Source organism: Colius striatus, chromosome 10 (assembly GCF_028858725.1).
Source record: "Colius striatus isolate bColStr4 chromosome 10, bColStr4.1.hap1, whole genome shotgun sequence".
In the NCBI taxonomy this organism is placed as follows: Eukaryota; Metazoa; Chordata; class Aves; order Coliiformes; family Coliidae; genus Colius; species Colius striatus.
In genome coordinates this window covers 31,245,412-31,260,693 of record NC_084768.1, presented here as the reverse complement: position 1 = coordinate 31,260,693, position 15,282 = coordinate 31,245,412, and the positions used below count along the sequence as shown (strand labels likewise).

Sequence of the window (15,282 nt, the reverse complement as noted above, 5' to 3'; positions counted from 1 at the left end):
GTGTCCTGTCCAGCATAGACTTGAACCTTCCAAGAGATGAAGCCTTTCTCTGGGATGACTGAACTAGGGTCTGGAGCATTTTACACTTGGAGAGTTTTTCTCAAGGGTCAGATGCATTTATGTGTCCAGATTTCTGATCCCAGTAATGTCTGAGCTTCTTAACTCTGTTAGTGATTCTCCATACCCTGAGATGCCCTACACTTTCTATATCCATTAATTAGTTGTCCTTCAAGAAAAGTCCTGTAGTCCCACAGACTGCCATTAGTCTACCATGATCCTTCCACTTTCTGCCAGCTGCCAGCTGTGCTGCAGGATCTGTATGTTTGTCTAATGATGATTTATCATAATAACTGTTTTGTTTCTGGTTCAACTGAGAGGTTCTGAAAGTTCTCCCTTCTGCTTTCTGGATTCTGTCTTGCTCTTGATACACCACAGTTTGAGTAGTTGTGCCAACCCAGGCAAAACCAGAATCCCTTGCCCAGTGTCCCTGAGCAGTTTACAGACAATTGCTGACACGTGTTACATGTTTGTAGTATGATTTTAGAAACTGATCCATGTTGGCTGCAGAACTGACACTGAATAAAAACAGCATGTAGTCTGAAACTCCCCTCTGCCTTCATTTTCTTCATCCTCTTACATTTTCCTCTTCTCTCTCCTTGAGGTCCCTGGAGATAAAAAGTAGTTTGACTAACTGACATTTAAGAGGCTTGATGATCACAAGTATAAAGAGTATAAATACCAGTGATACGTGTTAAATGGCTAAAAGGGGCATATAAAAAGGTGTGTGTTTGTGGCAGAATTATCTAGGGATCTTACAGTTTTCTAGGCAGACACCACTGTCTGTCCCCCGGAGCTGGCTCTGCTTTCAGCCCAGCTGGCTGATGAGGGCCACAGGCTAAATCAGAGACAGGGTCTTACTCAGAGTGATCACATCTGCTCTTTTTTGGTTGGTTGGTTGAAGATGGGGAGGGGTTGTTAAGTTTAGGTATGTTTTGCAGCAGCTTTTTGCAGCCAAGCCCAATGCAGGCACTCTGAATGAACTCTGCAGCACATGCGTGTCCACGGAGTAATGAGCAGAAATTAAGGAGGGGATAATATATGGGGAGTTCTAGGAGAATCATCCTGACAGAGAGCATAACCAGGCTGTGGCATCTAATCCTTGAGGAGGCTGTGAAAAGACCTATCACTCAGCATATTTAAAATGGGATTGGACAGAACATAAGTACATTTACAACAGGGAGCAATCCTGCCCTGGCCCCCAGGGATGCACAAGATAACCTAATAGGTCTTTTCCATTTCTAGAGTCTCTGATTCTTTGTGTCTTGTCAGTGCTGGGAAGTTTTGTCCTGCTCCACTGCCTGTCATGCTGCTGTCTACTTGAAGATGTTTTTCCCAGACAGCATGTAGAAATTCAACGTTCTCTGCCTGAATTAAGCAGCAGAGCTCCATAGGCTTTGTTTGGGCCGTGGGTGTCCAGAGAGCACCATGACTAGGGAAAGCTGGCAGGTCCTTTTGTTAGTAGGTGGAAAGACTTCTGCAAACAAGCTTTCTCTGTCTAGTTGAAGCCTCATTTCCAGCACTAATGCAACAATAGGGAGGGCTCTGTACATCATTTTTATTATATGGCAGAACCCGGGGAAGTTCATTTTTTCCCATGACATATAGACTTACGCTACAGTTTCAATTTGTCCTTCTAAATAATGTAGGTGGCAGTAGTTGATTCACATTAGTTTTTCTTCTGTTCTGATGATATGAAAAACTGAGTTTGACCTCTGCAGCTTGAACCAGCAAGAAGGGAGAAGGCAATTTCACCAGCTATACTCAGTGCCACTCTCAGTGGTCGTTTTGAACCGTGGCAGGCAGAAATGAGTTCAAATCCTTACAAGCAAAGGGGTTAATGTTTTCTTTTAGTTCGGTATATGGTTTGTGAGCAGAGTTCCCTTCTTACAGGCAATCCTAACCAGCAGAATCTGAGCACTTGGAGGCACTTCAAAAACTATTCCCACGGTGCCTGGGGGAAGCAGGCTGAGCACCAGCCACTTCAGTGTCTGGCCAACGGCGTTCGCTCCTGCAGTGCCAGCTTGCTGTCATCTGCATCCTGCTTCTTTCTTTCTCTGGATCTCCACCTTTTAGTCTGAATATGGGGCTCAGTTAGGGGAGTTTAGATGTGACCAGTTTTGCAGTCATCTGTGCTAGGCAAGAAGTTGGATGAAAGACCAGCCTCCCAGGCTGAGCAGTGCTGGACATCCGTGGAATAGGCTGAGCAGATGAGAGAATACTACCTTGGAGTCACTTCCACATCATGGGTACTCTACAGATTCCCCATGTGAATTGCCACTCTGTGCGTTCTGACAATTACTGCCATCATTTACACGTGCCCCTCATGCATCTGATACTTTGTGAGTGGAACAGATCATGTCCTGAGGAACCTGGAGTCTGGGCTAAGCAACTGTTCCTGACCCACAGCTGGAGGGGTGGGTGCTGCTGGGACAAAGCGAGGGTGACTTTCACACCAGCACAGCTGGGGGCAACACGGTTCCATTCCACTGGTGTCTGTCTTTGATGTCTCAGCCTGAGTTTCTAATCTTTTCGTATCGTGTATAATGAAATCTGAAAGGACAAAGAGATCACTGACATGGAGAAAGCTGACGAAAGGCAAAGTTTGTTCACGGGGGGATGTCTGTAGAAAGGAGGGGCAGTGAGGTGGGAGAGATGGGTCTCTGCCAGTTTCTGCAGGAAGGTGCCAATTTGTTGTGCATTTGCTAGGCTTTGTGTGCATCAGATAAGAAACAAACAACTACAGTTAGTGTGCTTTGTGCTTGGATGTTTTGATTAAAGGCTTATTAAAAGTCCTTTTATTAGACAGGAGTCCCATACAAAGCTGTAATTAATATGTGTGTATGTGTATGTTCTTCTCATTTATTGAAGCAATGAACTTAAGTGGTTGGGGTGGTTAAATATACATCATCAACTGGTTCCTTGTGCATTAAAAAAATAACATTAATCAATTTCACAAGCTTCTAACAGCAGACCAGGTACCTTGTGGCTGCTTGCTGGTACCCTGTGGGTCCAGGGAACATCACGATAGATTTATCCTGGAAGATACTTTAAAAGCCTGGGGCATGGTCTTCCTTTTCTGAGGCTGGCTGTTTGATTACCAGATTTGCCATAACCTGAATTGTCTGTGTCATCTTGTTTGTGTACAGGAGCTCTGCAAATAGAGAACAGTGAGGAGTCAGACCAAGGCAAATACGAATGTGTTGCAACCAACAGCGCAGGAACTCGCTACTCTGCTCCAGCTAACCTTTACGTTCGAGGTAAGAGCAGCTTCCCCCCAAGGAGGTCACTCTCCTCCTGCTTAAAAGGCTCCATGGCCTTCAGTGAAGGACTATGTTCCTTGTCTTAGTGCCTTGATCACACTTTGTGGGTTGTGTGGTGTGGTCTTTTGCTCAAAACCAGTATGTTAAGCTCGAGGATACCTTTCATCCACGATGGGTTTGATTCACATTCCTGAAATCTGTTTCTGCTGTTTATATGTTTATTATGCAAAATGCTGAAATATGGGCAGAATTGGAATTTCTTTCTCCCTTGAACTCCTTAGGTTTGTGTCATAGTTATTTTAATTGGGATGGAGGGGTGCTGAATCCTCTTAGTGTAAACTAACCTTTGGCGAAATAGCGTAAAACCGGCCGTGCTCTGATGAGCCAGAGGTGCTCAGCTGTAGGTGAGCTGATATTTAGGCCTTTGCTTTGGAATGTGTGTCTTCAAAAACTGAATGGCTTTTTTGGAGTTCTCCTAATCCATCTTACATGCATCAGTGCTTGAGCCTCTGGATATTAATGGCTCACTCTGGGAACGTGCTGGAAATTAGCCACAATCGAAGTAAAGTGATTTTTCTAGTAGTTATGCTATGTTGCCAGTCTAAAACTGTTTTCAGCATACCAGAAGCCTAGGCTTTACATGAGAATAGTCTCCTGCTAGTTTTCTTTCTCCATGTTAAAGGTGTTTCATTTAGCTTGGAGAGAAGCAGGGACTAAATTCCCTGTACACTTTCTCTTAATGTGCTGCTTCCTGTGAAACTCTGTATAGCTGGAGCCACTGGTCAGGAACCCCTGGGAAATGTAGCTATGGATTTTCCCAAGAGAAAGAAGGTCCTTGTGCTGGTGTAACCCATTGTATGTTAGGAAGTTAGAACCAGATTTTATTTCCACATAGTAAATTAACTGTCTAATAATAAAAATCTCATCTTCATTTCTTCCTCCTTCTGTTTTGAAGAAAGAAAATGCAGTTGTAAAGCTGTATATGCATTGGTTAGTATGGAAAGAGGACATGAGAGTGATTAAGTCTTCACATTCTGTGTGCTTGCTTCTTGGGATGGCTTCTGGCATTGTTTTCTTTGCTTATTCTGGGGGACTACTCTTTTATTTTGCAGCATAATTTGGATTATAAGAGTCTTTGGAAGACTGAAGTACCCAATTAAGCATATTCAGAAGATGAAGCTATATCTATGCAGTGGAATCACTCATTTCACTCTCACAATGTAATTATGGATGATTTTAAACTCCTTGTTTTCTTGCAAGTTCATTTTTCAGGCAAGCTGCACTAAAACTCATCCCAGATTGTCACTTTGCACTCTGAGGAAAAGATCCTAGTTACCAGGTTGTCTGTTGTTGCACAGATTTGTGTGGATACCCACCAATTTTGCTGCAGTTGTTTTGGATGCTTTTGCTTCCCGTGACACGCTCAGACTTTCAGTGTTCTGTTTTCCATAGAGGTGTGGCTGAAAACAGGCACAGGAGCTTCAAGAGGTAGAAAAACCTCCTCTTAACAACTTCCCAATTTCTTACTAATGAACACTCTTTATTTAGCAAGTGAATCCTGAGGGGTGTATCGAATCTCACACTTGGCTTGCTGCTCAGCACAAGGTTTGTCTGTCCTGTTTGGGCTAGGCATTGACCATGGATGGTCTCCACAGATGAGAGGATCCTGACATTCAGTGAAGAACGCATGTTCTTAAGACATGTACTTTGCTGTTAACTGTCATTTTCTTACACATACATTTTTGGAACAAACCTTTTTACTGCACATAATCTTTACAATGTCAGTCTCCAACCTGTGTGATCCTGATAAAGCCTCACTGTGTATTTAAGACAGGATACCCCATCAGTTATTATCAGATGAAATTCACTGGTCCTAGACAGTATCTGTACTTACAGTTCCTGATAGCAGATGTTCCATCAAAAAATCATGTTGTTACTGTATTAGTTAGACTTCAAGTTAGTCAAACCAAAAGCAATGTTTTATTTCTTTAATAAATAAGGGGGGGAGAGGGAAGGAAATCTCTGACTTTCTCAGGTCTGGGATGCAGAAGAAAAGGATCCCTGTGTTTTTTTCTTCTTGTGATAGTCCTACAGCGTTGCCATTAGACAGATCAGTGACTTCCAGTAGGGTCTTCAGAAACTGCCTACATCTTTACTAGAGAAGACATTAATTAATGCTAAATTACAGTGGAAATTAAGTGTGTCGGCTGCACTGCCCCTGCATGGTGGTTTCATAATGACTGACCTCCTTGTGGTGAATACCCAAGAAGCTGGTCACTTTCTCAGAAAGCATGGCTGAGTAGTGAGAAGCACTACTGATGTCCCTGCTTCTCCTTTGCAGTCTGTTGTTTTTCAGCAGTTCAAATGTTTGTTTGGCTCTCGGGGTTTATGTTTTTGATCATGCCCTCCCCTTTGCTAGCTTCCCAGGTAATCCTTTGTGAGTGTGCTGAGTTAGAAACCACAGGCTCATTAGCATCTTTGTCATACTTTTCATGCTAACAAAGGAAGATACTAGGTGCTCAGAAGAAGTATCCAGGCACTGCTCAGGGCTTCCTATATCAATGAAAGAACAGGAGGAGGAAAGAGCCGGCTATGCCAGTGTCTTGTCTCTCTGAATCCTTTAGAGCCAGCACTTCTGCACAGATGGACTTCATTAAAAGTTAAAACATTTCCACACCAGGGATTTGTAAAGGAAAATGGATGCATTTTCCTTGAAGCTATTATTTTCATCTTACTAAGTGTTGTTGGAAAGCAACCCTCATAAGCCTTCTGCTTCTGGACTGACAGATCTATCTGTCTGCTGCTGCAGAGCTAGGATGAGACTGGGGACGAGTGCTGGGAGCTGGCTGCCTCCCACAGCTGCTCTGCAGCCTTCTGTGCATGGAGGGTTGCAGAAAGCATCCAGACTGTCTCAGGAGCAACAACAGAGCAAAAGCAAGAGCAAGGAGCATGGCAGGGCAAGGTGGCTATCCAGGACACAGAAGGGACTTCAAAGTGGGTACATATTTCTGCCCTTTCAGCACAACATGCTTGCCAGTGCTGGTCTGGATGTTGTCGTGGGGAAGGAACACTCATCCATTCGTGGCCTACGGTTACGTGTAGCACAGTACATCGTAACAATGATTAGATTTGGGACTTGATGGTGCTACAGGGAGAAGGGAAGGGAATAGAAACGTATGGAAGATACGAATCCTCTAATCCAGGGAGCTTACTGTCTAATTTAGCAGCAAAAATGCAAGAAGTTGATTCAAGGCATACAAGAAATTGATTTAAGAGCAGAAGGCAGATTGGACCTAGGGTAGGGGGGAGAAAAAAAGCGCTGTGATTTCATCACGCTCACTGGGAATATAGTATAAATGCACTGATTCACCTACACCATTGTTTCTTTATGAACACTTTTCACTCTTCATTTGCCTACAGCTTCAGGGACATCCATACCAAGAAGAGCATTTTCAGCCACGAGTCTTGTCCTATAAAACGCCCGTGAAGGTGATGGCCTGTGTGGTACTCACCTCAGCAGAGACACTGTTATTTGGCTCTTTCCCTGTATGAAAGGGTTTTTTCTGCCCTTCTCTTTCTCTGTGCATGGCATCATTTTTTTCCAGCTTCAGTGAAGCAGATGAGCAGGAAGACTTGTCTATAAGAATATCCTTATCAATACACTGTGGAGTTCACTAGACGTGTTCCCCAGTGCTGCTTACAGCAGCGAGTGGTGTAGATGCTATTAGAATAGTGAGGCGCTGGCTGCATACTTCCATCAAATGAGGAATCTACTGCTCGGTTTTCACTTCTTCAGTGCTGCTTTTCAGGCCTTCAAGGCACAAAGTCCAATGGAGCAAGTGCAGCAAGTTCCCTGATCTAAAATGCTACAGGTGCTGTAGCACGGCAGTGGCACAGCTGCTCTTAAGAAAAGACCATTTAAAAGTGAATCGTCACTTCTGTCCCCAAATTGCAAAGTAGTAAATTAGACTGCAGTGAATAGAAATGGTATTACTGCAAAAATCTGTGCTTTCTTGCTCTGCTTTTTGAAGGACCAGGCTAGTATATCATTTGGCAGCAGGGAAACTTGCTTGGAGTCTGGAGTTTTATTTGCCAAGTTTCACTGAGGAGCCATCACCCAAAATGAAGTTAGGATTTTGTCTCAGTCCCTAGCAGCGATTCTCCGGCCTCTACAGGATTTTACACTTGGGGACTTGGCAGTAGCTTTGGCTCAGACACAGAGGGAGCTCACTGAAATGGCTACTTGCGGCTATGTGATGCTTATTGCAGTGGGGACCCTGTATAAATAATAATAATTCTGAATGACTGACTTGGGCCTGGAGCAACAAGACTTGAAGCCTTTAAAAAAAAAAAGACATTTTCTGCTTATGTAATATTTAAACAGCTAAAATAGCAACAGCAGTGAAAGCTTGAGGGTATTGCCAGAAGAGTTAGAGCTGAAGACAGGGGCCAGTCAGCAACCAAAACTGGGGATGTCTAAAAAATGGCTAAGTAACAGAGGATACATTTGTTTACATGCCAGCTATGTGCATACATCTGGCAATGTGCTCCGTTAAACCTGCCTCTTGTCAGAGTTGATGGGGATGTCATTACTCCAGCAGAGAGGGGCACTGCTGGTGCATGAAGGCCTGGCAGCAATCGCAGACGAGCAGAGAGTGGAGACGCTTGTGAGGGAGGTGCCTCGATGACAGGAAACAGGAACGGGCAGTTGAATCGTCCTGGATGACCCAAACTGCAGCTTTGGACACGTATCCAACCTGGATCATCAGAAGAAGCAAATCCAGGCTGCAACAGAGGGCACAAATTAACTATGCCTCAGCAGTTGGTGCATGTCTGAGGAGGTCTACGAGCCTGTAGGGCCACGACCTCCCCGTGCAGTCCTGACCTCAAGAGGATGCTGCGGCAGAGCAGCGCGACAGAAGGCGGTGACCCTTTGATGAGGAACGCACGCTCCTTTTTGTGGGATTGCAGTATTTTTAACATCATTACCTCTGCCCCCGAGTGCTGCTCCTTGCTGAAGCTACCGCTGTAGCCCGAGCCAGAGCAGCTGGAGAAGGGGCAGATGCAGCCTGGCTAGCTGTGAGCCGGCGGCATGGCCGGAGCCGTGCGGCGCTCAGCACCAGCAGACGTTTGCTGCTCAGTCAGTGCTGTGGCTCGTGCTGCTGCGACTGTGTCCTCATACTGGAGCTGGCTGCCTTCAGAGCCAGGGAGGCACAGAGAGGCTTCTGCCAAGTTTTCCCTTCCCTGTATACTACTATGAATATTTTTGGCATGTTATCTCCTGGGGTAAAACGTGTTCACTGTCAGTGTTTCTATGAGCGTTTGGCTTTCTAGAACTTAGCTAAGGAAGCTTAACAGTTTTATGCCTTGCAAAGTCCTTTGGTGGTTAAAAGTGCAATGCAAGGCTCAAGTCTGATGATTTGTAAAATGATCTTTATGGGAAATAGAAGCAGAGTGGCTGGTGGCTCAGTGCATGGTAACGCAACACAGAAATGGACTTGGAAATGCATTGTCCCCTCCTCCTCACACAACCTGCAGAGATGTCTACGGAACAATTAGTTTTGTGTATCTGTGACGAGATGTCTGTTCCTCCCCTTCCATATCCATTTGCACAAAGGGTTGGGGAATCCTTCTCTGGTGCTCTGAGATTTTCTGCTCTTAATTGAACTCATGCATGCGTGTGTGTGCTCTATGAATGGGAAAGGCTGGTTGTGCACCTGGAGCATCCCATCTGTCTCTCTAGGGTGGAATGCGCTCATCAGCGTGGCATGAGAACATTCTGCATCGCATATAATGGGAGATTGTCTTATTCTCATGTAATCTGGCGTAGAAGGCGGCAATCTGTGCTTTGGTTCCTCTAGACCTGTAAAAGCTGTAAAGGATAAAGATTGATTTATATGGAGTTCTTGAGACATAAAGTGTTCTTTAGGAGGTAAGCAGGAACAGGTTCATCCCCCTCTGGGTTTTTGTTAACCTCTCTGTCTTTTGTAGTCAAAAGTGTCTGGGTTTGCCATTGTATTCATGCCTTGCACAGGACCACAGGGCTTTCAGAACAGGACAGATGCTGGCACTTCCCAGCAGAACTGCAGAGCCAATTGGGATAATGAACTTTCTTGTTGCTTTCAGGAAAGTACCAGCTTCCCATTACCGCAAAGCTTTAGAAACGTGTTTCTTTCTTTGAGCTTGGGATCTAAACTCTCAGACCTTTGCATTTGCATCCTGGCCACAGCCTCCTGCCTTGTTTCAGGAAGCTAATGCCCAAGGTGACACAAAAGCAGAGCCTCCCATAAACCCAAATTCATTCTTTCTGCAACAAGCTGCTGTGGTTAGAGTATTGCTGCTGCTGCAATAAGATGAGCACGTCTGATGCAGGGTAAAAGCCAAATTCAGTCAACATGGGAATTTCTGCCTACAGAGCACTGAAGTCATCTGACAGTCAGGACTCCAGACACATCTCTGATACAGCCTCACTCTTTGCTGCTTTGCTGTATTAATGTGGATCTCAAAAGGAGGCTTGTTTTTACCTTCTGGAGTTTGTTATCCTCTGTTGGCATTTATGCTGTGACTTGACTTGCTTTGTCTTGCACAGAGACTGACGTGTTCAAGTTAGGTGCCAGACAGCTCAGGTTCATGGGAACGCGGTAGTGTGCTTATTGAGGTATGGTGTTCCACACAGGAGGTGTGGGTAACCTCAGCCTTGAATCCTCTGTCCATGAGTGGCAGTGGGCAGATGTTGCTGTCACTGCTAAGAGTCATTTGTTTTGTTAAAAAGCAGAAAAACTGTGGGTAAAACGTGCTTCTTAGCTTAAGAGTGACATGGATAGAGAACTGGAGATAAGGGAGCATGTGAATGGTAACTGTAAGGAGATGAAACTTTTCAGTTTACCATTTATCAAGTTTCTCTCAGATAAAGCAGCAGCTGTTTTAGCATTAGCTAAAGGGAAGGGAGAAAGAACTTTCTGCCCAGGTGTTCCCTCTTGCCTTACAGCTGTTCCAAAATAGCCTGCTACTGGTTTTAATTCCCTCATAAGCCACTAATATAGTAAGAGATAAAGTGATAATCCAGCAATTAGTGACAAATAGCAGGCCCCAAACTTGTTCCTGTTTGACAGACCAGAAAGTAATCTGTTTGAATTAGCGTGTTTCACGTGTGTCTCCTCACCTTTCCAACTAATCTCAAGTGTCAACATGTGGGGAAAGCCACTGCCAGAACCTACTCCTGTCCGTGCACGCTGATGCAGTACAGTCCCTGACGGGCTCCCCAAAACAAAGCTTCTGGACAAGTGGCACCAACAGTGAGTCCTCTTTGTATGGCCAGGGTCTGTCAACCTTTCCCAAGGCCAGAAGATGCTTCTGCAGCAGGGACATGTGTTCCTGAAGCTGTTTCAGCATCATCCTTTGGCTGTTGAGTCGCAGTCCCAATGGGTGCAGCAGGTCGGTCCACGCTTGCAGCACTTGGAGTTTGGGTTGTGCCCAGTTCAGTGTTTAGTGCTGCTTTCCAGAAATGCAGCCTTTTGTGGATATGCCTGGTTTGCCAGAAGCACTGTCCTTCCTGGGAAGGGCAGGAAACAAATCCTCCCTGTTGGGAAGAGCTGAGCAGAAGGCAGAAGCCCCTCGCTGTCTGCTGAGGCCGTGCAGATGTGATATGCTCCGTTAGATTAGGAAATAAAGTAGTGGCTTGGGAGCAGCAATAAAGAGGTTCCCTCCCATCACAGGGTCTCACAGGATTAAATGAGCCTTTTGTTAATGTTTTGTGGAGCAAGAGGCAAATCCCCTGCATGAGGCAGGCCAGAGGAAACCCAGACCTTAAGCTAGGACTGTTTGTTTGGAGGATGTCTGGGTGGGGGTCCTCGCTGGAGGTGGCCCTCGCTAATGGGCCAGTTAAGCTCTGAGCTGACCGGTTCTGGTCCCCTGGTACCAGTTCAATTGAAGAAATGTAAACAACCATTTTGCTGTTCTCCTACAAGCTCCATTACACTTCGCAGACTACTGTTGTAGCTGTTATTGGCAGTTTGTTGCCCGGTCTGTACCATGTCAGTGTTGGTTAAAATCCTGTCCTCTAATCGCTGGAAATGGCTGACTGTACTGTTACACCGTATAATGCCACATGCTGTTCTCTAATTTGCAGTGTTTCTGCTGGAAAACAAATTCCCTCCCCCCACCTTCTCCTTACCCCATAAAAAATGTGACTCATAAGCAGTCTTTATCAAATCCACTTCTGTATTCTCTCAGCGAGGTTTCGATTACAGCTGATACGCCACAGATCTGTAGCTGGAGTGAGGTCACTCCTGCTAGAGAAATCAGATCTCCTTTGTCTGTAAGGAAAATGCAACTAACCTTCTACTGTCTCTCCCACAGGAACAAAAAACTGGGACCTGCTCAATTCTCTGTGGGTGTTTTTTGTCCTTCTGATTTCTTGTCCATCTCTCACTCACAGCACAGTATATCGATAAGGCTCTCCCGAAACCGAGCCCAGCTGAGCCTGCGCGTGTCTGTCACTTGCCTAATACTTCTCTGCTGCATTTAGCTCTTTGTTTGGAGAGGGGGAAGAGCTCTTCATGGTAGAAGATTTTCCATTCACCACTTGGAACATTTCTTTCATACTTGATAAAATTTGGATCTACGTATATGCTCTTCCCAGTGTGTGGTCAATGAGTTTAAAGTGCCTTTGCCATCATCTTTGTAGCTGGAGTGGGTGTGTGGAAGCACATCAGTCTGTGTGATGGCTGTTGTCCCTTGCTCTCCGTGTGTGCGTGAGTGGTTTGTGCACATCAACGTGTCTGTGCTTCCAGCATCTGGCCCAGCGCGGGGCTGCCCCCGAAGCTCCCTCCGTGTGATGCGTGTGGGACGTGGGGTTCCCTCTACCCTGCCTCGAGGAGGGTGAGTGGCTCAGGGAGGCAGAGGGGCCGACCCTTCTCTGTGCCAGAGCGGTGTGAGTGCAGCACGCTCCTGTCCGTGACAGGGAGCGGTGTGTGTGCGTGGTGGGAAGTCGTGGCTGACCTCTGTAGTCTTGTCTTGTCGTTTCAGTGGTGTGCGGACAGATGAAGCTTGGCCTGTTTTTACTCTCTGTGTTTTTCCTTGTCTTTTTTTATTCCCTCCTCATCTTCATCGCACTCTGCCATCAAACAAAACAAACTTTCATCTCTCAGATCAGCGAGAAGGTTGGTCCTTTTCACTTCTTATCCATCTACAGTACGCCACGTCAGATGGGACTTTTCCAGTAGGGAGAGGAGAGCCATCCCCAAAAAGGGAGGGAGCCCTGCTGACTCTGGCTCCCTTCCAGGCACGGCCTCGGTGTGCCTGGTGAAATCTGCTTACTGTTTGTTGTGACTGGTGATGGCATTGATACCTTGCTTGCATGCTTTTGTCGCTTGAGATTTAAAATGCACAGGATATGTTTTGCATGCAAATACCAGCCAGGGCGGTTTTGTTCGAAGGTAGGGTGGGAAGAAGTGCATGCTGCTGTGTGTGGGGTCCTTCTCTAACCCATTACCTGTGCTAGGTGCCAGTGTAATACCTCTAAACTGCTGCTGCTTTCTGGCCAGAGATCAAGAGCAGTCTTTGGAAGCAGAGATCAGAATGATCTCCAGTCCTCTCGCAAGCTGCCAGGGAGAGAGGGTTCCTCAGCTTCTCCTATAGCTCTTAAAGTTTTAACTTTCTCTAGAGGCAAAAAGCTCACTTTTGATCTCAGCTGGAGAAGAACCTAGTGTGCTGCCTTCCTGTGCCACAGCAGGGCTGGGGCGGCTGGCTGAGAGACAGAAGGTCCTGGTCCCGAGGCAGCCTCTCTACTCTTCCACGGGTCCTGCTCTGGGGTGGCCAGTTTTCCGTGCTCAAACAAGGGCCCTTTGCATGAGCAGGTCTACCTGTCCTTTCTTCCCCGAGGCTGGCCCTTTCTCTTGCTGGAGGGAGAGCAGGGAGCTCTGGCAGTGACCCCAGCCTTACTTAGAATGGCTCAGGGAGGTCTGTGCCAACGTGCACAGAAGCTCGTAACCACTCAGCAAAACCTGATTTGTGCTTTGCCTTGCTCTGTCCTGCTGCCCTCAGAGAGCCAGAGATGAATAAAGGACAACAGTGAAAGGTGACTCCAGCTTTTAAATTAAATCTAACTCCAGTCCTAGCTTGAGGCACTCACGATTTCATGCTGAGGAAAGCCAGTGCTTTTGGCAGAAGTTGTCCCGAGCTCGTTTCCAGAGATGACTCCTTTGCCAAGCAGGTACCCTGTGGGTCCAGCCCCCCACATGCACTGCAGGGACAGAACTGTCCAGCCTGGGGAAGAGACCCTTTCTCCTCACACACTTGCCATCGGGCAGCTGCATGAGTTGGTCTTATAATCATCATTGGAACAAGTTTTAACAAGTTGTCATAGCAGTTGTTCCAGTACACTGACTTTGCTCCCGTTTCTCTCCCTGAAACCTGCTCTCATTTAGATTGCACTGAGGCACGGGGCTCTTGTTGTTTACCCTCTAAAAATAGATTTCATAGAGGATAAAATTACCTGAGCCCAAGACAATGACCAAAAAAAAATGAGAACGGGGAAGAAAGGAGAAGAAATTAAAGCCAAGGCCCAAAGCCTCACGGATCTCAGTGAATGTGGAGCACCGCTGTGATGGCTCAGGCACCTCTGGAGAATAAACCTTTGACAGGGCACTTAAACGTTTTAGCCGCATGGCTTAGCTGAGGGGAGGCAGCTGAGAGTGGATATAAGCCAGCAGGAGAGGATAATTTCTTATTCTTTGTGTCGAGCCCTCCTTTCCACCCCTCCAAAAATACCCACGTACACAAATATTTAACGTGAAGCCAGAAATTAGTTTCTAAATATTCCATTGGGATTTGCCATGCTTATAATTTGTTTGGCACTGATAATTACATCTTACATTTTTCCAGCTTTACTTAAAACTGTGTACTGCTCACCCATGCATTTAATTATTGCTCTGCGACTGCTACAAGGTTATTTATTAACGAGTTATTTTATCTTGATACAGTGGATCTTTTCTCTTATTCCCTTCCTTAATGTTGTGTTATTTTCATCAGAGAAATTTCAGAGAGTGAATGCAAATTGCACAGCTCCACAATCTTGCTCTCCCTTACTTTGCTATTAGTATGTCAGTATGCTGAATGCTGATGTGTCTCCAGTGCTGCACCACTGTAATGATATATCCTCTTTTATATGTGGTTGTCAGCGCAAATAATTAGACCTAAAAGTTATAGCTGAAATATAATCCAAAAATGGCAAGGCCCTGTTTTGGAAATTGTCTATAAAATGTCAGCACTCAAGGATGCATTGGGAGCATAAATAGTACAGCATTGTTTGAGCACAAGATTAGACTGTAAATGCATTTTTTCTGGTTCCAATTTTTCCTCTCCTGCTGTTGATTCTGTCAATAGATTGTGAGTCTCCAGCAACTGCCTTTCCATTTGAAGTCCTTCCTTAAAATGATAGCACTAAGGAGAGATGAAAGGTGTCTACAGATGAGTAAACCATGCAGACCGATGGTCATGTTTGAAGATACCTCCTAAATTCACTCCTTCCCAACTCTGAGGAGATGGTTCCCGAGAAAGGCAGGTGTTTGGGGCAGTGTAGCAATGAGCGAGGGCAAGAGCACACCTTGTGCACCAAAGATCTTCCAGCTTGCCTGGTTAGAGTAATGAAGTTGGACAGTCTCACCTCCTCAAAGATGTGGCCCTGCATCACTCCACTGCTCGTCCCAGTTGGGAAGTTAGAGTGCAGTCCTCCAAACTTGCCTTTGCCGTGCTGGAGGCCAAGGAGGAGCAGCACAGCTCAGGCAATGATGGTCCTCAGGCTTCAGACTGCTGGTCTTTCATGCAAGGTGCAAAAGGGAGAAGATGTGAGGACCAGTGCAGCTGGGATTGCTTCAAAGTGGAGAAGTGAGCAGGGCACAGACATCACCATGAGGCAGTGCCCAGCAAGCCTGTGGTGAGTGGCCAGGAGTGGAGAAGGTGA

General features: G+C 45.9%; 1 protein-coding gene across 3 annotated transcripts in view; it reads left to right on the top strand.

Moving 5' to 3' along the window:
• PTPRF (protein tyrosine phosphatase receptor type F) overlaps window positions 1–15,282 on the top strand; it is a 390,398-nt gene that overhangs the window by 296,076 nt on the left and 79,040 nt on the right. For all 3 annotated transcript variants that reach the window (XM_062004246.1, XM_062004247.1, XM_062004245.1), the window contains exon 7: window positions 3,207–3,317. In XM_062004246.1, coding sequence (XP_061860230.1) covers window positions 3,207–3,317 — 111 coding nt within the window. The remainder of the gene's footprint in view (window positions 1–3,206; window positions 3,318–15,282) is intronic.